Source organism: Fusarium oxysporum, chromosome 2 (genome assembly GCF_000149955.1).
Source record: "Fusarium oxysporum f. sp. lycopersici 4287 chromosome 2, whole genome shotgun sequence".
NCBI lineage: Eukaryota > Fungi > Ascomycota > Sordariomycetes > Hypocreales > Nectriaceae > Fusarium > Fusarium oxysporum.
The window spans coordinates 2,950,371-2,977,391 of record NC_030987.1 but is presented as its reverse complement, the minus strand read 5'-3'; the positions used below and the strand labels follow the sequence as shown (position 1 = coordinate 2,977,391).

Below are 27,021 nucleotides of genomic sequence, written 5' to 3'. Positions count from 1 at the left end.
CATTGTGGGTGGATTCCTTCGCGACAAATCCAGACAGCACCGTGGGTATCATGGTACACTGATATCTGTGGACCCAGTATTCCCAAGATGATGGGCGTGGAGGGCGAGACTGTGCATGTCAGCGGTACAGGTTGGTCACCTATCTGGGTCATGGACAACCTCTCTGTCATGAGTATTCAGTTTCTACTGCCCAACCGGGATGACGCTGTCATTTGGCGGGGTCCCAAGAAGAACGGTCTGATCAAGCAATTTCTCAAGGATGTGGAATGGGGTGACCTTGACTTTTTACTTGTCGACACACCACCAGGCACAAGCGATGAGCATCTCAGTGTAAACTCATTCCTGAAGGAGAGTGGGATCGATGGCGCTGTCATGGTCACCACACCGCAGGAGGTCTCACTCCTGGATGTAAGAAAAGAGATCGACTTCTGCCGCAAAGCCGGCATCAGGGTGTTAGGTCTTGCAGAGAACATGAGCGGCTTCGTTTGCCCCAAGTGTTCAACCGAAAGTCAGATCTTTAAGGCAAGCACAGGAGGAGGACGTGCACTGGCTGAAGAGATGGGCATTCCCTTCTTGGGATCAGTGCCCTTGGACCCTAGGATCAGGATGGCATGTGATTATGGAGAGAGTTACTTCGACTCATTCCCAGATAGCCCCGCCTGCATCGCGTTTCAAGGAGTTGTCAAGAATGTTGCGATGCAGTTGGGATTAAACACCCAGGATGTGCTGCCGGATGAGTAGGCAGTTATCTTGAAGTTACGTTTTTATGTAGATCATGATATATGGATTTCGCTGCCACGCCACGTTGCCTTTCTTTTGTGTGATTCTTGATTACTCTGACTTGAGCTTGTCGGGGATTTCTTCCAAATCTTCCGCTGACTCGATATCAATAATTCGTCCGACCTCGGCCGTGTTGCGCATCAGCTCCTTGGCGCCGGCGTAGAGCATTCTGATCTCGGCGTTGCAGGTAACGGGGAGGTAGAAGATAAGTACGTATGGCACAGACAAGCGCCCATCGCCCTATGCTCATATTAACATCATGTCAAGTGTCAAGCATTCCTGACAGTTGTTCGATCAGACATACCATGGTGAGAGGGTAGCTCAGGAGGATGAATCGAGGCGCATGATCGGGGAGGTCATCACCAATTTCTTCGAGGGAAGTATAAACGGTCTTGTCTTCGTCTTGTCGGATTTCGTAAGTGTTCTTATCGATCAGGTCTACAGGAGGGACGGTTAGCAAGAGAAAGGAGACCTATGACTTTCAAGTCTTATCACAAAGAGACGTACATACAAATAACAGCTTGGGGATCCTTGGCCCGAGAAGTAGTAAGTCTAAACTTGCGGAGGTGGTCCTTTGACTCTCCAGAGAAGGTATACAGTCGCGATTCCGACGCCTAAAAGCAGGATGTCAGCGGGCGAACCGGGGATGGAGAGGAGGTCGTGTGAGTGGATGTACCATTGTGAAGCTTTGTTTGACTTTGCTAATAGGTAAAGCCCCCTTTGTAGCTGTTTTAAAGCTGTGTCTGATACCTCAACTCTGTTTAGCAGTTATCAGACGAGTTAAGTTGGTGTAGCCCAATGCCCCGCCAAAGGGTAGGTAGCTGTTGACTTGACCCCACATTGTCCCGCCATTGTCTAGCGTAGCGAGTTAACGTCATCTACAGGCTTTTGAAATCGAGACAGCATTGGATCAATAAAGGGAGAACTTGCATATTTACCCTGCTATCTGCCTATCACCTGATCCTCAAGCTCTCTTATTGCATCTGTCCTTGGCCATCCATGTTCTCACGCATCTCTCAGGTAACCCGGCATCTTTCAGCTCCCGTTGTTGGCAACACCAGACGATTCGCCCTAGGAAGAATCATGGCTCCTATATCGGCAGATGAGCGCAACTCGCGCACCATTTCTACAGCCGCCTGTTTGATCATCGGTGACGAAGTTCTGGGCGGAAAGGTATAGTTCTTTGAACACATCTTACTGTCTGTGTAACCGAATGGGGGTAACTGACACCATCAACGTAGACAGTTGATGTGAGTAATTGAAGTATGGGCTAGATATTGTATTAATCGAGATAGACCAACTCTGCCTATTTCGCCAAATGGTGCTTTAACCTCGGAATTGTAGGTCTGACCACGGGTAGCTATGCATGCGCGGATGCTGAATAGATATAGAACCTCAAGCGCATCGAGGTGATTGAGGACGATGAAGGCGAAATTGTTGAGGCTGTTCAGAGAATGAGTGACCGTTATGACTTTGTTGTTACTAGGTAAGTCCTTCGGCGACACTACGTGGAGATTGAATAGCTAATATGAATCAGTGGTGGGATCGGGCCTACGTGAGGATTCACTACCCTCATTTCTACACATACTAATATCTTAGACACGACGACATTACCTACCAATCGATCGCCAAGGCCTTTAACCTGCCTCTCAAACTACACCAAGAAACCTTTGACAAGATGAAACTGATGTCAAAGGTTCATCCCAATCAACCCAAGTTTGATTGGGATGTCGACTCGCCAGCAAGAAGGGCAAAACTTCGCATGGCTGAGTTGCCAATTGATGAATCTCGGGACCTTAAGAAGCAAGCTCTCTTCCCTCATGATGATCTTTGGGTTCCCGTATCAGTCGTGAACGGAAACATCCATATCTTGCCGGGTATCCCTAGACTTTGTATGTCATTTTCCGAGCGCCGCTTACTATCTGCTGACCGGGAACAGTTCAGAGACTTCTTGAGGGGCTGAAACCTCACATTCTCCCACGTCTCAGCGACCCTGAGGGGAAGGGTACGCATAGAGTGCTGTTCTCTACGCCTCTTCCCGAGAGTGGTGTTGCCGATTATCTCACAACCTTGGCTGCCAAAGTTGGGCCCAAGGGTGTCAAGGTCGGAAGTTATCCTCGCTGGGGCAAGAAAAACAACACGGTCACACTTGTTGGACGGTTAGCAGGGAACATTACCAAATGCTAAAGTGATAAATATGCTGACACAAATATAGGGATTTGGACTATCTTGAGAGTCTCGTTGATGAAGTCCAAGCTGGCATCCAGGGTCTGCGAGTTGATGCTGAGAGTGACGGAGAAGAAGACCCGAAGCAGATTAAGAAGCAGGCGACCGAAGACGCGGACAAGGACACCGCGGAGCAAGTTGTTGAGAAGCCCTGATATATCTTGATAGCTGGGATCCTTGGATATTTGGATGTCCACAACGTATGGTGGCGGGTTGTAGTTGCGCTGATCACAGTAACATCCGTTGGAACTCTGTAAAGAGTTGCCATTGGCTAGATTGCATGTTTCGTGAATATCCTTGAATATATGTAGACAAGTGTTATAGAATGTTCGGAGTTGCAATCTGATACCGGCGCACGGGCTTGAAACTTTCGGTGATTCAACGGTCAAAACCTGATCATCTCGTCGATCATGGCGCTCTTTATTCAGACGAGCTGCACAGGTTGCATTCTTGACCAGCAGGTATCTCGGAGCGATCTAACGTATATGAAATCTGGTACCTGTGCATCGATTTTGCTGCACAATTACCTGTATAGGTATTTGACAAATTTTGAATCGCCTGTGGATTCAGCACTTGCGGCCAACACATGTCGTGCATCCTGGTACAAAGCAAAGGTGTTGAATCTTTGTTGTATCATACTGACTTTAGGGTTGGCAACCGAGATAAGACAATGGAGCAGAGTTGAGTCTCATCTCCGACGCCCTGAGGGGCCGTAACGTAGTATCGGCGTTGAACAACTTGACTTGCCAAAGTCATGTTATCATACGATTTTAAAGTAACAAGAGGGGTCAGTGGTTTGTTGTGTTGCAGATCAACGCGTGAACATCGACATCGATGAGACGCATCCGCGTGGAAGGCTAGAGAGGGACTCGTGCTTATGTGATGGCACGCTGTATTCGGAAGCTGACTCGAGGCCCTTTCCTATAAGGAACCTGGGGTGTGATGAAGACCAGGGGTATGAACAACGAGGATGGTGGAGGTGGAGTCGATAAATTGTCTTAGGCACATCGTAGCGGCGATAGCAAGGCTCGTGACATGATCGGCGCCGAGATCAGAGGTTAGACCTTGAACAAACCCACGACACCTGAGGGGGAGATTGAAAGATGTCGTGATGTGCGCTTGGCATAGAACTAAGCCAGAGTGTAATCTGCCGAAAAGGGGCTGTTGCTAGGACGAGTCCTGGAGACATATCGAAGTGGATCACAACCTGGAACTGGTGGAGACGGGCGCAAACACAAATGCAAAAGACGTCATTTCGTTCTAGAAGCTGACTATAGAAGTTGTTGGAGATCATTCACATTCAACTTGATTGCATTGATATTGCGTGTGGTTGCATTCGGCCGAAAGGGTCAAGAAGCGGAAAATCAAATGACACAAGCGAAGATACTTTGAATTAATGATTGACAGCATGTCAGTAGAATTGATCACGAAGAGCTGAGGGTAGATAGACTTGTGCCGTTGTTTTATGAGTTTTTGAAGATGTTGATAAACTTCCTTGTAACCTCAAGCTCTCCTTAAACTACAGGATCACGTGCCTGCTGCAGCTCTGACAGAAGCCCCACATGCTTACCCCACATAGAAGTCCCATCGAGCCGCAATATCACAGCTACTTCTTTCTATCGTCAAGCATCCTCCTCTTCAACGTCGCGCTTCCATGCTACAAAGGGATATTTTGCCCCCTACAAAGTCTCGTAAGCTTTTCTGCTCGTAGAAAAGACTGAAATTCATGTGAGAAATTCGGAGCATCTTTCCAAACGCTGCCAGTCTTTTGAGAATGGTAGCATACAGCAGTCGCTCGCTTTACGAAGGGAGTGGACGTGTCTACCCCTGAGGGTTCAGCGCCAATCGGTGCTCGCAATATAGGTAGGTATCAGAAATGACAGGGTCTGGCGAGTTGGTTCGCCCTTCCTATTAGATTCCTATGGGAAGACGGTACGGAGATTGTGGGAGACTACGGTTGAATACTGGAGTGCGATGTGCGACGTGGTTACGGCCATAGCTCAATTCCGATCATTCTCTGGAGGACGATGCTTCACCTTTCTTTCTCAGGTACGTTGTTGCTACTCCTGGTTCTTCTAGGGCGAAGAATACTACTTACAATGACATATTGTGGCCCCTAGGGAAGAGCCGTAGCGGACCCTACAGGCATAGTCGGAATCGGTTGCCAGACATGCCCGCTGTCAAAACTCGCGAACCATAGTCAGTTAACCGACGCGTGGGCTTCAGACTGACACTGAACAGTTCGTCAAAGTTTCGGTAAAGGGCTCGTTTGAGAGCTTTGTTCGTCTAACCATTATCCTAACCCGTTTGCTTGACCGAAGCCCTATCCTAACATGCGAGCTTGGCCTTCAGCTCCTGGCTCATTAAGTAGGTTGCTGGCAGAGCATAGTTTTCTTTCTATCATGTGTTATTATTCGAGTCTGTGATTGGTTTTGTAGATTCATCACGTTTTATGAACGGATTATTGAAACTTCTATCTGAGGTCGGGAACCAACCCCCACCCAGACTCAAGTGACCAGACACCGACATACAGAATTTCCTTAGCAATTGCTCCAGGCCTCATGCCTAATGCTTTGTCTTGATCTGTTCCCGTCACATCTTACTCGACGTAAACCCCAGCCATCACAGGCTGTATTAGTGAAAATTTCTTAGCCCGGGATGATCTTCGGAGTGATAAGAGCGCTCGGCTTGATAGACTCGGCTGAAGCTATCGCTGCATCAAATCTAGTTCCTCATATCACTTAACAGAACCCTTATGTAATGTCTTGAGAGGGGCAGTTATCTAGGATCTATATCATAGTGATCAGATTGGGTTATCGACCTAGTCACGCCACGCATCGATCAACCCCCACCCGGCATTGATCCTGTTGACACACCGTCACATCTTCAACAGCCTCAAACGCGCCAACGCTAGTAGTGCAGCGTGCTGGAAGGGTGCTGTGGTTCATCTGGCGAAAGCGGCTGGTCGCTACAACGTCGAGTGGTTATACATTGGAGGATGAAAAGAACAAAAACCATGAGCGTAGTGAAACGTTTGTCCTGCAGGCACTAAGACATTTCCACGATTTAGGTGCAGGCTAGGGAGTAAAGCTGTGAATAGGGTCAGCTCATGGTTTGATTGCTGAATTCAGACTAAACGTTACAGGAGTCAATGTCTTTGGTTTTTTTAATTGTTCAATAATACCGGCGCATCTTCAACCTGAGACCAACGATATATGAGTTATCATGATAGTGTACGTACTGCGTATAGTGTGAGTTCCACCAGACAAAACATCGTACATCGTCATCACAGCAGATTTTAGCGAAAGACAATGAAGTCGAGCACCACTCCTACCACCCTGCACATTAGATACCATGACCCTGGGCTTGGACTCTGAACTAACCGACTTGAGATCAAGAGCATCGGAGCTTGTTAACTTGTCACCCCATTCATTCCCCAGGTCCAGGGGCTCACCGATGGGACGGGGGACCTGGAAAGTGAGTAAGGGGTGAGGAACGTTGATCTGCATTAGATCGAGACACGAGAGAATGACTATCAGACTATGTAGTATGGATAATGGACTCACGCCAATGTCATCATTGGTGCGTTGATGTGAAAAAGGGTTGCTTCCTTCTGTAAAGAAACTTGTTGCTGGTTGAAACATGACAAGGCACGGCTTATTCTTTGAAGGTGCTAGCGCTTGGGCATGGGATTGGACGTAATTGGTGTGACAGCGACCGTCTAGACGGCCAATTCGAGTGATGACTTGATATCTGGGCGCGAAATGGTGAAAGTGGTTACTCAGTCTCAACCATCTACACCCGTGCAATAAGAATGCAGACTCTGTTATAAGAGGGACCCGCCAAGGCTTGTATGACCAAATGAAAGATGCTGGTGACGAACAGGACTAGCCATTCAGTCAATGTGTGAGAACGGCGCCCTGGCCGTATTGAAAGAAGTATGAGGCCTATCCTGAAAGGATTTGTTTCATATCGCGATGCGTATGGCTCAAACAAAAGTTTCTCCAAATAACGAAAGCCAAAGGATCACCTCGTGTACTCCTGAACTTGATGAACATAGACACATTAGATGTATACACTATAAAAGACAAGAACCCACAAACAACAGCCATCAATAACAAGTAGTAGAGTTGAAATGAGCAATTAGAATCGAAAAGGACCATGCAGGATCATGCGACATGTTTAATGCTACGGAAATAACATCGTTATCCAGTATATTCCAAGGATGGTTGTTATTCTGAAGCCGGGCTCTATTATTCGACTAGATTGTAAATCGATATAAGTATGTTTCGTCTGATATGGTTTATAGGTTGTGGAATAATGTCTAGGTTACTTCAAGGAACAAAAGATGGAGAAGACACCCATCGCAATTACCAACGGTACATAATGTGTATGGATGGTCGGCCTCATTTACATGGCTCGACCGAAAAGGCCGGGGTTACGGCGCCGGTGTATCTCGGGGGTGTTCCGCCGTCCATTCTCCTGCCTTAGCGAGTAAGACGATGGGGTAAGAAGAACGGCTAATTTGTTCTATAAATCGTAGCTTAAAAAGAAGCGCGGAATAACTTTTAGACTTGACATATCACAACCAAGGATGAGGCGTGCCCTGGGTAGCCGTTAAGGATCTGCACCCTCGCTTGCTGTTGCTGGTCAGTGACCGGTAGCTCGGTGTTGTGATGAATCAAGCCCAGGTGAAGAGACGGCTCCAGAACAGAGAGAGACCCTTGGCCTGGTAAGCAAATTATTACATTCAGGGACTTTAATCCATTGCCCCTATTCCACCCACTTCTGCTGCCACCCCTCATCGGTCTGCAGCCTGCACGGTGGGAGGAGTGTGATCTTGATATAAGGAACGGGTACGGACACTTCGTTTGTGGTATTGGAGGCCATCGCTTCATCAATTATAGTATATGCATCTGCTGTGGGAACACAAGCACGCGGATACGGTGAGGAATTGCTGCAGCGAAACGTGCAGGACAATGCACAATCAACTGCATAGCACGTTACGGTGTGCTTACGATTGGTAGAGCAGACGCAGCCAGCCGCTGCCCTTGCAGAACTGCGTGGAGGAGGCCAGCAACAGGGAGCAACAAGGCCAATTGTTAACCAGCGACAGCTGGTGCTTTTACTGCTCAACAGCAACTGCAAAGCCAAGCACAAGCACAAGCAAGGGTCCCCATGTCTTGGCCCACACCCGACTCGTTAAGTCGGGCTTCACACGCACGCCCCTACCCATCCATTACCAACCTCGTGTGCCTGTCCAGTGGAAGAGCTGCTGGAAGGTCGCTGAAAATCGGTTACTGGCAGCCCGCTGGGGCCAAAAAATTCAACGTTGAATCGTTGCTGCAGGCATGATCAGTCCAACCCAATGTCTCTCACCATCATTAGTCGATAAAGATACGGAGGCGCCCGAATGGCAAGGAAAAATTCTTCTCTTTATTACTACAAAGCTTTTTTTTCTTGCCTCATTACGAAACTTTGCCTGCCGCCGCGTTAAAGTTGGCAAATAACAAGAGCAAGACAAGGGCCGGTCCAGCTCTGTTCATTCTGTTGAACCAGTACTAGCCACTACATACAGTAACTAAATCCCGCTCCCCGGGCGGTTGGTTTTGCAGCCACTCTTGTTGTGACATTGTTAATGCTTCTCTTTGCGTAATTCCCTTTGGAATAGAGGCTTCAATCAAGTGGCATGGTCCGGGGCGCCCCTGGGCGTTGTGGTAGGGCTGCAAGAGAGCAAATGATAGGTTCATCCTGTGATTCCCTTCACTAGTTGACAGTGAATATTTTCTCCTATGCCATAAACGGGCATTTCTGGATTCCGTAGAACATATCCCGATGCTTTATTACTAACCAGCAGCCAAACACAACCACAAGCTTGCCGCCTCTAACAATGCTATGGATTGGATGTACCTCTATCTGAATATCGTCACTCCACTACGCACACTCTAGAGGCTGGGCTTTATCGACCCTAGCCTAGCCACCAATCCGGCCATCGGGTGTTCCCCTCCAAAGGTCTAGATACATATCCACTGACAGGACGGGAACGGGTAGCCTCCAGTGATCCCTCCCTCCATTCATTCTAGTTATCTATCTCAGCGCTCGGGAGCGCCCAGAGACATTGACCACCTGGAAAGCCGTGGGGCAGGTGATGGCGATGGTGCTGTGATGTTAGTGTTGGTGTCGGTATTCTGGGTGCGCACTGAGCGCTTTATGAGCAGGAGTGATACTCAGTTGTCAATTGGGACAAGGCCAGCCTGGCCATGAGAAACCTGTTCCCGTCTGTTCCTTTCTTCATCTCCAAGTCTCTGGGCTTGGAGATTGATTCTGAAGTCTCTGTTTGTCGTTGTGTATCGGATACTTGCCTCTCTGCAAGTCAAAAAAAAAAAAAAAAAAAAAAAAGAAGAGCAAGCGCAAACACCTAGCAAGCGCGAGAAAATGGCTGAAAGTCTTGGATACTTTATTGGGTTTCAAATTGTCACTGATTCGATGCCAAATGCAAACAATCAAAGAGTATCCAGTACCCTCAACTGCCCCATCCATTCCTCCCAATCCATCGACACCCCCCTTCCGCCCCCTTCCCCTTCCCTTCCCAGTCCCTTGCTCCCCTTCCAGGATGCTTTCCTACCCTGGCCTTTCGACCCTTTCCCCTTTCAGGCCTTGTTCCCCTTCTCTCTCCTGGTCACTTTCAGTCTACCCTCGACTCTTTCTGCTTTGACCTTTTTTTCGAACCCATTTGGCCCATTCGAATCGTCTCTCTCCTCTCTCCACACATTCAAAGCTAGAATCCGCTCGCCCCAGCGGCAAACCATTCAGTGCAATTCAGTTCAGTTCATTTCGTCCTATTCCCCATCTCCCTTTGTTCCTTGCATCATCTCGTGTCGACCGCAAACAGCGCCTTTCACCTGGATCATCTCGTCCTGTCCTTGGTTGTTCGCCTTTCAACAAATCCAATTCTCGCGACGTACGGATCTTCATTCACGACGACAAGTCCCGGTCAAGAGATATCATTATCAGGGAGCGCATCTTGAACTCTAATCATAATGGCTGCGAACACAAAGGTAAAGCGCGAAACCACACTGCCTGAGAGCAACAGCACATGTCATCGAATTTCTCGACATAACACTGCATCATCTCGCCACACATGATCGATCGTGTTGCTGACCGTTCATTAGTTCCTGCGAGAGTACAAGCTCGTTGTTGTAGGCGGCGGTGGTGTCGGCAAATCCTGCTTGACTATTCAGTTGATCCAGAGCCATTTCGTCGACGAGTATGACCCCACGATCGAAGGTTGGTGACTAAATTCCATCTGCGTGACCATCACGTCGCGTCAGGAGCAGTATTAACCCACCGTCAACTATAGACTCGTACCGAAAGCAGTGTGTCATTGATGAGGAGGTCGCACTGCTCGATGTCCTCGACACAGCCGGCCAAGAGGAGTATAGCGCCATGCGCGAGCAGTACATGCGAACCGGAGAGGGATTTCTGCTAGTCTATTCGATTACTTCGCGACAAAGTTTTGAGGAAATCACCACCTTCCAGCAACAGATTCTGCGAGTCAAGGATAAGGACTATTTCCCCATGGTCGTTGTTGGCAACAAGTGCGATCTGGAAGGCGACCGAGACGTGTCACGACAGGGTACGTTAGATTGCGAGTTAGCTTTAACATGAATCACTGACAATGGAAACAGAGGGAGAGGCACTTGCAAGGTCGTTCGGTTGCAAGTTTATCGAAACATCCGCCAAGTCCCGAATCAACGTCGACAAGGCCTTTTACGATATCGTACGAGAGATCCGAAGATATAACCGTGAGATGCAAGGCTACTCAACTGGCAGCGGCGGCACTTCAGGCGCGAACGGTCCCCCAAAGCCCATGGATATGGACAACGGCGAGCAAGAAGCTGGATGTTGTGCCAAGTGTGTGCTGATGTAAAGGGAATAATATCTAAAGGCGAAAGGGTGTACATCTCGAGACGAGGCGGGATGCGATCGGCAGGATATACCCGATATGTCCGGTTTCTGTCAACTGCACGCGACACGATGTGAGGATGCAATATAACCAATAGGCTTTAGGAAGAGCACGGAGATGAAAAAGTTGATTGCATCGGACGGGAGTCAGGATCTGGGTTCATATTCACACTTGATTTGGACGCAGCCTACGGAGATACCCAGCGACATGGGATTTAAGGACCCGGTGTGCTTATGACAAAGAAAATGTCTTTGTGAGTAATGCCGATGGTTCATGCTTAATGACCCACGATCCATACGACATGGAACATGGATCGGCGTTTCTCTGGAGTGGCTCGCTATCTTGGACGTTGTGGATAAACAAAGAAAAGAATCGTCTTCATACTGGAAGAGAGAAAGACAGGGGAGGGAGTCTGCTGCTGACATTGCGTATGCCGGATGCAATTAAATGCAATGCTACTCATCCCTTCCTCAGGACCTCGCGAGAGATAAAATTCACCCGACCATTTCCTTTTTTGTTTTGTGTTGCCGGGGAGGATGAATTTTTCAAAGTACGGCTTCAGATTCTCTATATCCTTATTTCATACATGTAATTTTTTGCTTATATTTTTCTATTTGTCAATCTCGAGGTCTCCTTCTCTCCAGCAGCAATGGTTCAGTCAGACAATACAAGTACACATCCCTTTTCTTACGGTTCAAACACTTTCGTCTTTGTCCCTTGATGCAGAACATTCCGTTCAACTGTGTTGTCAGCCACATGGCTTTCTCATAAAACAATCCGGAATGCTTCAGATCCGAGATTCCTCGGTGCGTCCTTTGAGTTTCTTGTGCATGACAGGGTGAATAAGTCCCTGGTTCACTATGTTAGGTCAGTCTCAGCCTATCTGCGTCGACATCTTGTTACGTATGAAAACTGATGAGTCAATTACAAACCTAGGTTCTATGTCTCAGAAACGCCAAACTCCGGAATCCTCCCACCTTAAATTCACATGAACCAGTGTTTTCAGCCATCCATTATCTAGACAGACACCTCTTCCCCAAGAACCCTGCCTGGGGTTATCTCTCGACGCGGATCGAGAAGTTCGCGCCCGATATTTAGATTCCACAGCGGCTTGTCAATCGCCTTTGGCTGGTTGTTCCCGTCGTTCTGTTCATTCACAACCCAGTCATTGCAAACAACACAAGTCCATGCCGTCGGCGCGCCTGTTACAAAACCATCGACGTTCGCTGAAACATTGACCTGCTCACTAGGCTTTTGCGCAAGACAACTGGGACACACTGCCTTCTTGAAGCGCGACAGCCGCCATTCTTGCATCAATGCCGAGTGTTTCATAACCTCTTCGGCATAGTACAATCTATGGAACCGGCAAAGTGATGTTCCTAGCATTCTGTTGGCACACGAACAGCCTGTCAGAGCCTCGGTATTGCTGATGAACTTGGCGGCTTGCGAGGGGTCATTGACGGGTTTCTGCATGTTTTGGTAATGCTTTGCATCAGCTGCAATGCCATATACCCGCCTGGCACCGACAGCTTGATTCTGGGCCGCGTTCGGAGCACCGCTGCTCATCTGACCAGCACAGTCATTGCAGAGATAAGCACGCATGCTGAGCAGTTCACCTTCAGTTATGGGATTGTGCTCATGCTGGAACAAGTACTTCACGTTGCCTCGGGTACAATCATTGCATACTGGGAAGTATCCTGGTGCTGTGTTGCGATGGGCAGAACTCTGGCAAGTAGCCTGACCTTGCTCACCAGTGTCCCAAGAGCCACATTTACCCCTTCCGCACTCTCCTGGCTCAGCGCAATAACACCATGTCCTCTCACCCTTCTCCTCGTAAGGCACGTCACCAAGAACATCACGTAAAGGTGCTGGTTGGTTTGTTTGACCATTGACAATGGAAAAGAGGCGCGGCCGAGACTCTTCTTCAGCCTCTTTAGACTTTGACTCATGCCATCCGTCCATGTCAATACCCTCGAGATGATTGAAGACCTTCCAGCGTGAGCCCGTTGGCTTTTCCCTTGAACCGAGGTTTCTGGTCCGGACCGAATGTGAAACCGAGGAAGGGATTGAAAGCATCTTGATTGTTTGCGTTCTTGGGCACCCGGTTTCCGCGAGCCATTCTCTCTTGGAATGGCTTTTTGCCGCCTCTAGAGGTTTGAGGATTGTGCCAGCGCTCCCCACGATTCACCCGGGAGCGTTTATAATTCAAAAGATGTGTATAGGACATCTCTTTGAATTTGTCAATTCCATCTTGAGGCTGATCTTGAGGCTGTGGACCAGTGAGTGGCTCTTGTTGGTCATTTTCAACATCATGAGCCCCGGGCAGAGCCAGGATGGCACTGTCATCAGCAAAGAGCCGATGTTGACCGGGTCCAACGTCTTCGGTTTCTTGCCCATCTGCTATACCTTGGTCTGGCGGCGATTGTAGTGCTCGCAGCAAGGTGTTAGCCACGTATCGATCATATGCAACTTCTTCGTTTTCTCGCTGATCTGCTGGATCTCGAGGTTGGCCCTTGTGCTGTGAATGGGTATCTAATCGCTGTTGATCCAAGTTTCCGCAATCTTGTTGGTATGGCGGAACTTGGTTTGGGGACATTTGTTGTCCTTGCTGCGACTGGCCATACACCTCTTTTTCGGGTCTACTATGTATATGCTGGTCTGCTGGGTCTTGAGATGGCCGAATTGGCTGTGGCTGCTGTGTATGGGCATTTGGTTGCTGTGCCGCTGGATGTGGATATAGCTGTGTTTTCGGTGCCGATGCATTTTGTTGATGATAGTCTCTGTATTGTACCGGCGGTTGGTATGGCGGGTTTGGCAGTATTTGTGGTGTCCCCTGTGATTGTGTGGCATTCGGATATCCATAAACACTTGGAAGCATACGATTATGAATCCTCTCAATGTCAATGAGCACAGGACCTCCCTGAAAGCTGCGCACGCTTCTTGTCGGACCTGGCAAGTTGATTTCCACACCGGCCTGCGACATCTGAAGATTCTGATTGTCGCGCAGGAGCTTCCAAACCTTCTGGTACGCTTGGAGATCGTTCTTTGGAGGTTGGCTATTTGACCAAAGCTCAGTAATGATCCCGCGCAACTGTTCGGCAGTTGTGTCCTCTAGTAACACGGCGGGTGTCGTAACAGGGGGGATAGCATCGCCTGGCGGGCGATGATGTCGATGAACGTCGGCTATGTATCGATAATGCCGTGGACGATCCTTGATGTCGGTCAGGCCGTACACAGGAGCAGCAGGACCAATCCAATGTTCAACCTGTCGACCATCCTTTATATCGTCGACACCGTCAGGACCATATCCCAAGGCCAGATAGTACAAATGACCAGGACTATAGGATCTTTTGTTTTCCTTGCCGGCTACCTTGGCGCGATCAATACATCCAGGTTTGTCGTAACTCATAGGATCGCATTTCGCTTTGTGATGTCTGCAACTATCACATGGTCTTTGTCGGTCACAGTTTCTCCCAGCTTCTGCACATTGCTTGCAGACCTTGAACGGGGTGAATTGTCCGAAACCAACCCTGCTCAAATCGAAGATTGGATACGGTCGAAAATCATCACCTTCTGGGACCCAACAGTCAATACCAAACTGCGTACAGCGCTCACACGCGTGGTCTGGCTGGATCCACATGACCAGACAGTCAGTGCCTTTCCCAGCTGTCTGGCACGCCTGACACGGCTTTCTCCAAGCTGTGTCCGTTGTCACTTTCGCATATTCATGCCATTTCCCTCCCTTCTCGAACTCGGTGCGTATCTTCCAGCTCGAGGGCCAGGTAGTTTGAGAAAAAGAGGCCATGGGGGTTCCAAGGTCCAAACATTTCGCCCCGTCCCGTTGACATTGTCTACAGGCTCGGTTGTCCTCCCACTCTGACCTGTTGGTGATCCAGCTACAGCACTCGTCTCCCTTCATCTCACCGAACGTCTTGTGACGCAAGAGACAGCGATCGCAGGGATGTCGGTACCACGGTCGACGTGTGAGCTTGTTTGGCCGTCTCATGGGCAACACAGACTTGTCAACCTCGCAGCTCCCCAGTTTTCGACAATTGAGGCAATAATAGCCTAGTATCGTATCGACATCGCACGTCTCTTCCCAACCCTTTCTGGTACAATGGTTGCAAGTCTTCTTCACATATGTTCGAGGATCGCGATCGCCGTACCTTTTGTACTCGAAGTTGATCAAGGGCGTTATGGGGCCTCGAACACGACACATATGGTCGTCTGTTTTGGCGAGCTCTGTGTGGTCCTTGTTCCGAGAGCGATAGTTGGCACAGTTGCTGCATTCTATATTGTATATCTCGGGGCCGTTCCTGTTGGGAACCTGTTCCCAGTCACAGACCGGGTTGGCGGCGTAGGCCGCAGGGTGGGTAGCACAGAAGTTGCAAATCGTCCCTGGATCGACCAGTTCATTGTCTTCTTTCTTGCGATTCCTGCGAGAATTGCCTGCCTCGGCGTCATCGACCTTGTCCTTCTTGGTGGCACCCGGTCGCCTCCTGGGCTTCTTTGGCGGCCTGGGATCCGAAGGCAGATCATCTTCGTCATCGTCGTCCTCCTCATCGATATCTGCTTTCCGTTTCCTGGTTCTCTGGGGCTGTCTTGATGGAGTTGAAGTTGTGTTTGGAGTTGGATCAGGGATTCTAGAACTGTTGGCGTTATCTCCCTCGGCGCCAGATGCGTTTGGCGCAAGATTTCTCGTCCTTTTCGGAGCGGGCGCCGTAGTATTTGGAGAAGCTGCCCGACCTCTCTTTCTGCGACCACCTGTAGATGGGGCAGCAGGCGATGGCTGAGATGGAGGAGGAGGAGGAGTGGCATGACCGTGAATAAGGTAGCCCCCGTTGGAATGACTCCCATTGGGATAAACTGCAATGTGTTGACCTCCATGTTGTTGATTTTGAACAGACACAGATCCAGCACATGCATCAGAATTATTGCCAGTATTACTCCAAGCAGGGTCAGGCTGACCGAAAAAAATAGGAAATCGGTTTAAAAGTTCAATAGCAGACATATTGGCTAGATCCATTCCATGGAGAAGATGGCTGTATCCATACCACGAAGCTGGAGCTGGAGCTGGAGCTGGAGCCGGGTTTGCAATATGCGGAGGTATCTGGTACATATTTTGCATTTGATTTCTTTGGTTTCTCTGGTTCGTCTGTTTCATTGCATGCCACTGATTCCTGGGGTGTATTTGCTCCATCTCGTGCTCTTGGGGCATCCGATGTAGTTGAGGTTGCTGTCCCCAAGTGGCCGGGCCAGCGTTCGGTGCGAAGCCAACCCGACCAGGCTCGATGGAACCTGGATAGCTCAAACTTGGATTCCACTGATTTCTCTGTATCCCGTTATTTTGATCCTGATATTGGCCTGGATTTTGACCCTGATATCCAGTTTGATTCCGGTTCTCATCCTCCGGAGGTATACCGGGGTTGTAGTATTCCGACATGTTGTTATAGTCTCGAGAAAGAAATCGTTTCTGTTCACCTCTCGATGAATAACACGGTCTCCTGAACTTATGGACTTTGTTTGTAAGTAGTTGATAGCAGGTAACTTAAAACCAAAGTGTGCTCCGAGAGTCAGTGTGTTGAAGACGGACTATACAACATCAATAATAGAAACAATAAGAGTCCTTTCGACAAGGTTTGATCTTGAATGTAAAGAATGAACATGTATTGCCCAAGACTTGAGCTGGTGTTCTTGTTCTTATCAACTCAATGTTCCTTCGCCCAAGTCTTGGATCCTTTGTTCCACACATATCAACCAACGTGAAGCCTCTTTGTTCAAGAATCTCCCTTGGCTACCCAGGGCACACTCTATGGTTCTTTGATACCCGATTTAGATCTCCTGATTCCATTATTCGTCTAGTGTCATCGAGTGTTCATTCATTCTCGACTGATGCACAAAGAACTTGAGAAGAATTAGGCAAAGTTCGTAGATGGGACATCCATGAGAATAATTCTAATGCCATGTATAACCAATAGCCCTTGTCCGTGAGCCTCTTTTTGTCTTGACGGGTTTGCTGAGACTTGACCATTGTGATGTGCGGACGCATCAGATGGACCCCCTGGGCCGAATCTGATTCTTTGTTGATATCTCTATTCACCGATCGAACGGGCCAGTGCTTTTTCAATACAGCCCCTTTATCACCGGGGTCAGCAAAATAGTGAGTCTGGCTCCCTCTTGGTCTGAGTGTGGGCGTATCTCATAGACCTAGAAGCCGGGGAATAGCTTCAATTAAGAAACGCCACTCTACCAAAAGGATATAATACGAAATTCTTGCTTATCTACACATACTCTTCACATCATGCCGCTGTGCTTTAGGCGACTAGCCTTCCACAGGTGTCCTAATCGTTAATGCTTTTCGCTATGCCTTCCAAAGAGTCCATCCCGTTTTCCCGTCAAAGAAACGCTCAATTATCCTCGATTAACCCCAGTATACATACATATCTAATGATCCTCACTTCAAATTCCCCAACAGTCCATCTTGTCCTTCTAATACCAGCTAGATGTCGTGTCAAGAAGCGAGAGAGCACCAAGCCCGTCTGCCCATTTGCACTTAACACCGAACCTCCACTATCCTCTTATTAAATCCATAACTTCGCCTAACCGGAGAACTGGAAGCGCGTGGCCTCGAGCTGACCGAGTCCGTCGCGGGGTGCCACGTTTCGTCGTCTGTAAGTGTTGGTGAAATCTTGCAGAATCGCGCGCACATTCTTCATGGCGCTGGGGTCTCCCGACTCAAGCCTCTCCTTGATCTTGATCAGGAATCTGTTGGCCTCGGCAGGGGAAACAGTGCCCTCTGGTAGTAGCTGTATTGTATGGGATACCCACTGGTGAGTCTGGAGAGGAACCAGCTCAAACAAAGCCAGCAGAACACCACTGCCATCAGCGAAACAGTCGCGGGGGAAAGTGATCATCATGCCCGCCATGACCTGCTTGACCAGACCCTCGCCAAGAGTAAGTAGCAGATTCTTGACAATGGCCTTGACCTCAGCAGCCGTTGCCTCTGGTAGCCTATCGCTACTAGCAGGGTTATCGCCACCGTATGACAAGAGATCACGGAGGAAATGCAAGGTTGAGGACAGAGGGTCGCGCTGCTCTAGAGTCAGAGCGTAGATGGACGCCTCAAAGACAGACCTTAGAAGATGAGATGGAATGAGCTTCTGGGGGTAGTAGAGAAGGGCATCGATCAGAAGGCGGAAGAAGTCATCAATAACATCAGGGAGTTCCTTGGGTTGTAGTTCCGTCATGACTCGGAGGAAGGTTGTTGTCTGAGCTTCAAAAAATGTGTAAATGTTCTCCGTGGTGGCTTGGTCAACGTGCTCTCGTGCTTCAGAGAACTCGCGCAGGATTGCTGAAGTGACCCACAAGAAGCATCCTTCCCTTGAGTTGTTGAAGCCGCCAGCAAGCTTGTTTGCCATTTCCGGGAGCAAAGGGGTCATGGCTGTGCGGTGGGCAATGACCATATTGCGCCAGCACCTGCAGACGCGCTCGCAGATGGGAGTGAAGTTCAAGAAGTTGTCCAGTACGGTGGAAAGGATGGGGAAAACCTCCTGCCAGTACTTGACAGCAGGGTTCTCCTGACCAGGGCTCACAGGGGGCACGACGTATTGAACAAAGATGGTGATGAGCTGTAGGTGATCTAAACAGACGTTAGTCTTGCATGATGAAATGAATTCAGGCTTGCTTACCAGCGAGCGCCAATTTGCCCTCCTCGTCTGTAGCATTATTGGCTTTGGCCATCAAACGCTGAATCAATGGGTCGCAGTATAGCTTGAGCAATCGGTAGATCTCCTCCGTGGGCTGGCAAGCCACAACGTTAGCAACGCCTTCTGTAATCTCTTCCTTACTCAAGTCAGGGAGCTTATCCAAAACTTCATCATAGAAGGTCTGAAGCTGTAGCACTTGACCACTCAGGAGGTGTTTGCAATCTGTACAGAAGAACTTGATAGCCAAGGCGGCGGCGCGGATGATCTCCCTGGAATCTGACTGGAACGATGTGACGATGTAGTTGAATTGAGGCTCGAGATATTCTGGATGGGCAGCCGTCCATTCGGTATAGCGGCCGAGTACCATGATAGTTGCGAAACGGAGCTTCTCGTGGCTCGGCATCTGTACAAGGAGAGGCATGAGCTGGCGAAGCACAATGCTCTCATCCTTGTCCACCATGCGACCAAGAGCGCGCATGGCAAATAAAGGCGCCTCCAGCTCCTGCCAGTGAGGTACCGAGTTGTCGTTCACTTGGTTGGCATACTTTGACATCCACAGCTGAATTGCTTGGAGAACCTTGGTGAGACAGTCCGTAACGCCCATCACCTCGCAGCAATCCTTTAGTGTGTCGCCCATCTGGTGTCGAAACTCTCTGAATTTCTCCTCCTGCTCGCGATCTCCGTCGAATAGATCAGTTTCGTTACCCGAGTCCGGCTTAGGGTATTCGAGGTGCTTTAAGAGAATGTCCACCAACTTGGAGTAGACGTCAACTAGCTCAAGCCGACCTTGGATATAAATCTCCAACACAAGGTAGAGCTTGAGCTCGTACCAAAAGTTAAAGGTATGCTCAATAACATCGCGCTCCTTGTCTCTCAAGGCGCATTCCAGTACAGCGTCAACCAGTGGTCGGAAGTGTGTAGGTTGGCGGGCGATTCCAACCACCCAACTCTCAGCAGCAGTTGCAAACACCTTGGTCAAAGACTTGAGTGTCTCTGTGTCATCCTCCTCAGCTGCCTTCGCCACTTGGGGCTTCAAGGAGATGATTCGTGGAAATAGTAGCTCGATGATCTCCTGACTCTCGTCCACGTCGCTGGTCTCTCGAAGCATGGTGCAAAGACACTCGGAAGCCTCCTGGCTGCAACCATCGCTAGTTGTGCCGTTGAAAACAATATCCATTAGAGGCGACTTGACAACATTGCCTACTGGGACCTCTCGGAGCCAGGAAGTAATACACTCCATCAACTGAGGGTTCTGAGCGGCTGCGGCTGCGATAGATGTCAGGATCTTGGCAGTGGTAGAAGGCCGCGCAACTTACGTGAGGACTGAGAATAGTTGATAAGGAGTTGGACGACCTGGTCCGCATTATCGGCCAAGAGAGCCTGCGTTCGCATCGCAAGATCTTCTTCCTAATTCCAAACAATTAGACTTGAACTGGTGTTGAGGTCGACCGGATTTGACAATCTCGAAAGAAGCGAATTCCCGATCTATGGTTGCGCGATCCACGTACAGACAAGGTGATCTTTCGACCCTCGGTAACTTCTTCAGGGAGAACCCTCAGGAAATCCAGAATGCAGGCGTGGCTCTCTGGGCTGTCACTAAGCGACTGAACGACAGAAGGCAGAACATCGTTCCAGTCCTTCATTTGAATCGCTAGAATGGCCAGACACACACAGAGCTGGACACGGATGGGCTTGGGTCCCGGGGCGAAGTGCTTTAGAAGTAAGAGGATTTGGTTTCGAAGGGCGGGTAGTTCGCTCGCAGGAACTTGGGTAGAGAGGTCGTATGTGATCTAGAAGGGAGAAGTTAACAATGAGGCCGAGGTGTATGTCACAAGCTTCAAACCTTTCCACGCAAGGTAATGGCTGCAAAGAGGGTTGCCTCTGGCTCGGCATCAGACTGCAGAATACCCATTATAGTTGCCCATGAATCCTTCTATACATATCCAACGTTAGCGACCTAGCCGTATAACGAAGAGCTTCCAGCGACGCACTGATTTCTGAAACCTCTCCAGGTACTCGTGAGCATGCTTCTTGGCCTCTTGCTCCCCGCTCCTCATAGTCATAACAGCAGCCAGCACATCAGGCGGCGCAAAAGCCTCCTGGGCTCCGTTCGAAGCCATTTCGTCTTGAAGGGCGAGCAGAGGATATCAAAATTGAGTATCGGGGTATATGGCTATGGTGCGCACGATCGACCCTCGTAAGTAGTGGCGCATGCAAAGGGGGGCAGCAGTTGGGATCGATGAGGCTCCTATGGATCGCGAGGGAAAACTTTGGCGAGAGTATAAGTCGAGAGAACCGGTTGAGAAGGAAGGGAAGAATGGAAGTAAAGTACGAAGTCCAGAAGGCAAACAAGTCCTGAAATTCAAGAGAGTAGGTGATTCAATGACCTGGCTAAAGTTTGTTAAAGGTCAGGATAAGTGCCAACTAGAAGTATTTACGATTCTTAGGTTGCTCGTCATGGCCATGGCGGGGCAACCGCCCGGATATTAACCGACATCTAAAGCTTGACTAACATGACACATGGACGAAAGATATCTGCATCTCTGGTATTATTAATAACATTTAATAAATACGAAACTCAAACATTTGATTCATGATACCTGATAACAGAGCTTCGTGTTTGTGCTGAGAATAGTTTGTCAACTATCTGAACAACAGAGCTGAATCTATTGTATCTACACCTGGGAATATCACGTGGCCCCAATCTTATTCCAGGTCCTTCGATTCTAATGTTATAGATCTTGTCGTGGATATCGCGAAGTAGAAGCTTCATGTACACCGGCCTTGATCTCGCCATTTCCAAGAATAAGGCCATTGAGTCTACGGTCGTGAGTGTCTGTGGGAATCTGAAGCTCCGATGTCGCAGGCACCATCTGTTCTGTCAAAGCCAAGCCATACAAATGTAGCGGGTTCTCGTGCGCTATGTCCTTTGTTTCGAGTTTGGCCATGTATCTGTTGATAAAGAAATCATAAAAGCCCTTGCCGTGGCCAAGGCGTCGAATCGACCCTGACTGGTCAAAGTCGAATGCGACTCCAGGCACAACCATGAAGTCTAGAATTGCAGGCTCGGAACTTTGAACGTCTGAACCACCCAGTATACGTTTTCTCGCATCGACAGTAGTTGGGTCCACGCTGGGAATCCCCCACTTATCCAACTTGAGGCTCTCATAGTCCTGGACGTCTTTTAGGTGAACCATGTCCATTACCCGAGCTGGAGTATCCGGTGTTTGAAAAGGCGACTTGTGTAAATAAGGAACAAAGACCTGCTTGCCAGCAGATAAGGCATGGCGCACAATAGCATCTGTCTGGACCTCAGCCGTCGGCATGGCCAGATAGATGCTGATGCGCCGAGCATCCTTGTAAGGCTGAAACTCTTTCAAGGTCTCAAAAATACAACGACCTGTATGACTGGTGTTAGGGGAAGTGTTCTACGAATAGACACATGACATGGTAATGGGTGATTGGTTGGTTGTCATACTCTGAGTGGTGATGGAGTCCTGGGTGATCTTGGACAGCTTCTGCTTCATGAGACTTCTCAGCTGCTGCTTAGCAGCGGGAAGGGATGACGCCATGGCGAGGCTGACAAGACAGATGAACCAAGATGGTGGATTGGCGATTGTCCCTGTTTGTTGGTGGAAAACTGTATTTTGGATAACGTGCTGGAGAAGCTTCCATGGAAGGATGCTGCGCTAAGAATAAAAGGCTCCCGGCGTGACACGCCCTTGGGACCGACGGAGCGGATACGCGCCGAACCCAAATCGCTCTCTGGCGTCATCGCCATCATGTGAACGGAAGCCGACGCCGTCTAATGTTGAGACATGACAGGCGGCATCGGCGGTGAGGCCCGAGGAGATAAAATGAAAGCCTAATTCCACTCCAATCGCCCTTATATCTGGATTTCAGTCGACAACGGCGGATATTGAGAAAAAGACGACGAAGCGAATATTTGGAGGTTACGGATTGCTCAACTGTTGCGGAGTCTGTCCAAGGGACCTGATGGTAAACCCCCACGCGAAGGCTAGATGGGAATATTTGGTAGCATCAATCATCGATCCTAGGCTTTGGGAACGAGGAAAAGACGGCTCAGTACGTAACGACTTTCATAAAGAAGCTATGGTGTCAACCTGGGATTTCATAACGCTCATCAACCATGCATGGCTGTCTGTAAGCACCGTATAACGTAAGGAGATATTATCTCCACCAGGTAGTAGGCTGCAGACCACGATTGGAAATGCAATTGATATCAGATAGTTTGAATTGTCAGGTCTCGGATTGGCAGAAATTCTCAAATGGCACGTAATTCGAGCCTGGTGCTTCAGACCATGAAAAACCGTCCGTATCTCATGGTTCACCATGCACCAGAAAAAGCTTATCATTTGCAATAGGCGGCATTCTATTGCTCAGAAGTTGGGACGAACCCAATCCTCGCTAGCTAAAGCCATGTCTCAGGCATTGCTGACGAGGAAGAAGTTTGAGCATGGGCGGTTAACGCGTGGGATGTCTGAAATGAGGATCCGAATTCCTTCCAGGGACTGGGGCGTGTCGTAAGAAATGCCTTCAAGGGTCCGCTGTCTATAGAGAGGAATGGGATTCACTACCAGATCGTCTCGCGACGAGGCAGAAGGCTGACGTATAATTGCTCGATTACGAACGAACAGCGGCAGATCTACAAGTTCAGTAACGTAAGGCTCTTAGGCTGTTGAGCTATCTATCTGGATCATCAAGGTGTCAGGAACGGTTCCTAGATGCTCTGATAGTGACAGAGACAGGGCCAAAAAGGGCCGCCAAACAGGCCAGACAGAGGACAGCCAGGGTACCATTGGAACACACAGGCACTTGGTTTGTGATTGTGATCACATCTTCGGGTGTTATCTAATCAGATCCATCAACCATCCTCAGAAATTTGAACGTTCCCTGTAGCCTGTAGCCGAGATGGGGACGTCAGGGGTTTTGGTTCGGCCCGCTTGTTTGCTGCCGGCTGTGACGATGAGGTGCTTGGTGCTCAGTGCGTCTTGGAGACGGGAACAAGGGTTTATATGACTGAGAATGAGGAAAGATAGAGATCAAAAGCATCTCTGTGGTTCGTGAAACACCAGTATGCTGCAGCCACTTGAAGGCTATGAGTACCTTATGTGTCTGATTTGGTATATGGCACCAACAACTCCCAGAACTGCCCTGCTGTATGAAACTGATAAACAAATTGCCTGGTACCCAATAAACATGTGAGATGGAAGACAGCCATTCATTCATTTTGGCAAAGATCTGGGTGCCCTCTTGTGGAATGGCACTTGGCTTCCCAACTATTTGTGAATTGCAATTGGGTAGTTTTCATTCCTGGCACCTTCAAATGAAGCGTTGTTAGCAAGTAATGCAACTATCAATAGTGTTTTCAGCACCAATATCAATGCTCATGTGGTCTATTCTTCTCATACACCGCATACTCTCTGAATCATACCCATAGACATTGCCCGAGCTGCCTACTATTAACTTATGCAGAATGCACAATGCTCAATGTATTGTCTTGCCTCAGTAGATTGCCGTCATCCCGTCACCGACTCCCCCTAGTCATCCGCTTCATCCTGGTCACCACCCCACTCAAAACCCTTGAACTCCCCACGCGTAAAGACAGGGCTGTCTTCTCCAAAAGCTCTTGCTTGCTTGATGGGCATTCCCGTAACGCGCCGTAGCCTTTGCTTTTTTATGTCTCTCTACCTATCACTGCCTTTGTATATACTTTTTTGTCATTAATGTCATCCACCTGTTGACAATTGGATCCTTTTGAGGCACTTTGCTAGCGGACGGCCCCTCTAACCACATTCTCTTATGGTATCAGGGCCCTTTTGATGCTGCTCCATACCATTACAAGGCAATGCCACACGCCAGGTCGATGAGAGCTGGAGCCCATTCGATCACGCCCCTCCTAAGCCGCTATTTCGTTCATGCTGGCTTGGCTTGTTAGTCAACGATAGTGTGGATATCATATCCATAGGTAAGGTAGCCAGATATTGATACACGATACACGCCCCCGCCATGGGTAAACACACCACCAACTCATCCTCGGCCTCCATCTCTTCCAGCAAACGAAGCCTAAGCCGCCAATCTTCAGCGTCTTCGTCCCTGGCAGAGAGGGTTGGAGACAGGGTTGCTGGTGATTCCCCTCCACTCCGCCAGGACGTCGCCCTTCAGCCCCTAACATCCACATCCACGTCTGCATCCTCATCCTCTGCCAGGTCCACCGTGACTGTCTCACCCTCACACCCAGTCCAAGCCAAGGGCCATGTCTTGCCGTATCAGGCTCCGGCCTCTCATATACCTCCTCCATCATTAACTACCGCTGCTACCCCAGCTGCATTTGCATCTACACCTGCATCTGCATCTACTTCTACGCACGCTTCAGCTCCAACCTCAGCTGCTCCTCCATCGGTTCTCGTTGATAATCAAGATGCGGCGCAGCCTCCTGATCATATCGATTCCGACGATAGTCTAGATGCCATTCCTCAACCCATAGACGACACGATAGATATGGCTTCCAAGAAGACACCCTTCTTGCGCTCCGCCGCCGCTCGCTCCGACGCTGCTCCCTACGGTTCGGTCTCACTAACACCCAGTCGCAATAATTCACCCGCTGGTAGTGATCGCTGGGATCCCGATTCCCACCAGCTTCGTCACGTTCCGGATACACTGCGCAGCGAGACCTCGCACCGCTCCATCCTTGGCAAGAAATCCTCCTCGAGGTTATCCGAAGAGATCGATGGCGCCGTCCTAGTCTCGGGTCTCGAAGGCCGCCTGGGCATTACCGAACCTACGCATACTGGTGTTCTCGAGGGTAGCATGAAGGACGACTTGTCCGAAGATGGCGCACTGCTGGATGACGCTTCTTCGACCGCATCAGATTCTGAACATCAAGAAAACTCACCTCACGAGGCTGTTCGCGCGTCCGTTCCGCCTACAGACAATACCACTCTCTCCATAAATACGCCACGCATGTGGTGTCTCTCTGTCATTTTCGCCATTCTAGGCTCTTCGACCAATCTGTTCTTCTCTTTAAGATACCCTAGTGTTGCCATTACTCCAGTTATTGCCTTATTGCTCGTCCATCCTCTTGGACATTTGTGGGATTTTGTGCTAAAGCGACCTTATGACCCCGAGGAGGAGTTTATCGATGGTGTACGGACGACTTCTGTCAGTGACGATGCGCATGGGTCGCATAAGATCAAGAGACGCACGCGTTGGAGGAGATGGTTAGCGCAAGGTCGTTGGAACGAAAAAGAACATACTTGCGTCTATGTCAGCAGCAATGTCGCATTTGGCTTCGCCTTTGCGACAGATGTTATTGTTGAGCAGACTCAGTTCTACAACCAGGAAGCCCCTATCGTGTACCAGCTTCTTCTCACTATATCCACCCAGATTCTCGGTTATGGCTTTGCAGGTCTGACACGCCGCTTCCTTGTTCGACCCAGTGGAATGATCTGGCCGGGGACTCTTATGTCGGCAGCCATGTTCTCGACGCTTCACAAACAGGAGAACAAACCTGCCGGGGGCTGGACCATTAGCAGGTGGAAATTCTTCTACATCGTCTGGACTATATCCTTCCTCTTCTATTTTCTCCCCGGACTACTTATGCCAGCACTTAGCTATTTCAACGTCATTACCTGGTTTGCGCCCAAAAATGTCGTTATTGCAAACCTGTTCGGCGTCTCCTCCGGTCTTGGGCTCTTTCCCCTGACCTTTGACTGGGCGCAAGTCACCTACGTTGGCTCACCTTTACTTGTCCCATTCTGGGCTGCTATGAATGTTATCGGAGGTTTAGCTGTGGTAATGTGGATTATTGCACCTATTCTCTACTACACCAACGTTCTCTTCTCATCATACATGCCAATTCTTTCAGCTGCTGTTTTCGACAACACGGGCAAGGTCTACGATGTCAGCAAGATTCTCACACCTGATTTTCTCTTTGACCGAGAGGCCTATCAGAGCTACAGCAGAGTGTTCTTGCCAATCACATACGTGTTGAGTTATGGTGTTCAATTCGCTGGTCTGGCTGCTCTTCTAACGCATACTGCCTGTTGGCATGGTCAGGATATATGGAGGTCCTGGAAACGAGCACTTGAGGAGGCTCGCGAGGATGGGCAGCCGAAGTATGAACCGGTAGCGGATTCTCCTGGGCCTTTACCACGACAATCGTTCGACGAGGACCAGAGGCGCATGTCAACATCCACTTCTCATGTAGATGGAATTATTAGCCGCGAAGATATTCACAGCAAACTCATGAAGAGATACAAGGATGCCCCCCTGAGTTGGTCAATAATCACGTTTCTCTCCATGACTGCCATTGGCATCTTT

General features: G+C 49.2%; 11 protein-coding genes across 16 annotated transcripts in view; 6 read left to right on the top strand and 5 right to left on the bottom strand.

The window, feature by feature from the left end:
- Positions 1–15: 15 nt before the first annotated feature.
- On the bottom strand, positions 16–1,677 carry FOXG_08285 (uncharacterized protein). The gene is made up of 4 exons (XM_018387131.1): positions 1,457–1,677; positions 1,292–1,394; positions 1,085–1,218; positions 16–1,020 (listed from the first exon to the last, which is right to left on the bottom strand). Exons 1-4 carry the CDS (start codon positions 1,457–1,459, stop codon positions 832–834), a joined length of 429 nt encoding a protein of 142 aa, XP_018244942.1. The 5' UTR covers positions 1,460–1,677; the 3' UTR covers positions 16–831.
- On the top strand, positions 88–798 carry FOXG_08286 (ATP-binding protein; the record flags this gene model as incomplete). Its single annotated transcript, XM_018387132.1, has 1 exon — positions 88–798. The coding sequence occupies one exon, from the start codon at positions 88–90 to the stop codon at positions 739–741; it is 654 nt and encodes a 217-aa protein (XP_018244943.1). The 3' UTR covers positions 742–798.
- On the top strand, positions 1,521–3,713 carry FOXG_08284 (uncharacterized protein). Of its 2 annotated transcripts, XM_018387129.1 has the most exons (9): positions 1,521–1,593; positions 1,665–1,953; positions 2,022–2,030; positions 2,076–2,120; positions 2,172–2,266; positions 2,318–2,335; positions 2,380–2,672; positions 2,720–2,939; positions 2,996–3,713. In XM_018387129.1, the coding sequence occupies exons 2-9, from the start codon at positions 1,780–1,782 to the stop codon at positions 3,159–3,161; spliced, it is 1,020 nt and encodes a 339-aa protein (XP_018244940.1). In that variant the 5' UTR covers positions 1,521–1,593; positions 1,665–1,779; the 3' UTR covers positions 3,162–3,713. The 2 variants fall into 2 exon arrangements, with proteins under 2 accessions (XP_018244940.1, XP_018244941.1); XM_018387130.1 differs by having other exon boundaries at positions 1,665–2,120.
- Positions 3,714–5,409: 1,696 nt separating this feature from the next.
- FOXG_19784 (uncharacterized protein) lies at positions 5,410–6,627 on the bottom strand. 2 transcript variants are annotated; one of them, XM_018400053.1, is made up of 3 exons: positions 6,390–6,623; positions 6,150–6,336; positions 5,410–6,096 (listed from the first exon to the last, which is right to left on the bottom strand). In XM_018400053.1, the coding sequence occupies exons 1-2, from the start codon at positions 6,513–6,515 to the stop codon at positions 6,181–6,183; spliced, it is 282 nt and encodes a 93-aa protein (XP_018244939.1). In that variant the 5' UTR covers positions 6,516–6,623; the 3' UTR covers positions 5,410–6,096; positions 6,150–6,180. The 2 variants fall into 2 exon arrangements, with proteins under 2 accessions (XP_018244939.1, XP_018244938.1); XM_018400052.1 differs by having other exon boundaries at positions 5,410–6,336; positions 6,390–6,627.
- Positions 6,628–7,354: 727 nt separating this feature from the next.
- Positions 7,355–8,361, top strand: FOXG_08283 (uncharacterized protein; the record flags this gene model as incomplete). The annotated part of the gene is made up of 3 exons (XM_018387128.1): positions 7,355–7,385; positions 7,671–7,738; positions 8,146–8,361. 3 exons carry the CDS (start codon positions 7,355–7,357, stop codon positions 8,359–8,361), a joined length of 315 nt encoding a protein of 104 aa, XP_018244937.1.
- Positions 8,362–10,046: 1,685 nt separating this feature from the next.
- On the top strand, positions 10,047–10,936 carry FOXG_08282 (Ras-like protein; the record flags this gene model as incomplete). Its single annotated transcript, XM_018387127.1, has 4 exons — positions 10,047–10,064; positions 10,179–10,293; positions 10,367–10,642; positions 10,695–10,936. The coding sequence occupies 4 exons, from the start codon at positions 10,047–10,049 to the stop codon at positions 10,934–10,936; spliced, it is 651 nt and encodes a 216-aa protein (XP_018244936.1).
- Positions 10,937–11,989: 1,053 nt separating this feature from the next.
- Positions 11,990–12,934, bottom strand: FOXG_08281 (uncharacterized protein; the record flags this gene model as incomplete). Its single annotated transcript, XM_018387126.1, has 1 exon — positions 11,990–12,934. The coding sequence occupies one exon, from the start codon at positions 12,932–12,934 to the stop codon at positions 11,990–11,992; it is 945 nt and encodes a 314-aa protein (XP_018244935.1).
- Positions 12,935–14,135: 1,201 nt separating this feature from the next.
- On the top strand, positions 14,136–15,140 carry FOXG_19783 (uncharacterized protein; the record flags this gene model as incomplete). Its single annotated transcript, XM_018400051.1, has 1 exon — positions 14,136–15,140. One exon carries the CDS (start codon positions 14,136–14,138, stop codon positions 14,850–14,852), a length of 717 nt encoding a protein of 238 aa, XP_018244934.1. The 3' UTR covers positions 14,853–15,140.
- A 1,843-nt stretch (positions 15,141–16,983) lies between these two features.
- Positions 16,984–21,164, bottom strand: FOXG_08280 (uncharacterized protein). 4 transcript variants are annotated; one of them, XM_018387122.1, is made up of 6 exons: positions 20,670–21,109; positions 20,522–20,611; positions 20,187–20,468; positions 19,995–20,085; positions 18,661–19,944; positions 16,984–18,611 (listed from the first exon to the last, which is right to left on the bottom strand). In XM_018387122.1, exons 1-6 carry the CDS (start codon positions 20,796–20,798, stop codon positions 17,572–17,574), a joined length of 2,916 nt encoding a protein of 971 aa, XP_018244930.1. In that variant the 5' UTR covers positions 20,799–21,109; the 3' UTR covers positions 16,984–17,571. The 4 variants fall into 4 exon arrangements, with proteins under 4 accessions (XP_018244930.1, XP_018244932.1, XP_018244933.1 ...); XM_018387123.1 differs by having other exon boundaries at positions 17,115–18,611; positions 20,522–20,608; positions 20,670–21,085; XM_018387124.1 differs by having other exon boundaries at positions 19,995–20,468; positions 20,670–21,164.
- Positions 21,165–21,210: 46 nt separating this feature from the next.
- On the bottom strand, positions 21,211–23,032 carry FOXG_08279 (5-formyltetrahydrofolate cyclo-ligase). Its single transcript, XM_018387121.1, has 2 exons — positions 22,157–23,032; positions 21,211–22,078 (listed from the first exon to the last, which is right to left on the bottom strand). Exons 1-2 carry the CDS (start codon positions 22,248–22,250, stop codon positions 21,411–21,413), a joined length of 762 nt encoding a protein of 253 aa, XP_018244929.1. The 5' UTR covers positions 22,251–23,032; the 3' UTR covers positions 21,211–21,410.
- A 1,676-nt stretch (positions 23,033–24,708) lies between these two features.
- Positions 24,709–27,021, top strand: part of FOXG_08278 (uncharacterized protein) — a gene marked incomplete at both ends in the record, with an annotated part of 3,352 nt that continues 1,039 nt past the window's right edge. The window contains 2 exons of the mRNA XM_018387120.1: positions 24,709–24,712; positions 24,785–26,990. Of these exons, the coding sequence (XP_018244928.1) occupies positions 24,709–24,712; positions 24,785–26,990 (2,210 nt within the window). The remainder of the gene's footprint in view (positions 24,713–24,784; positions 26,991–27,021) is intronic.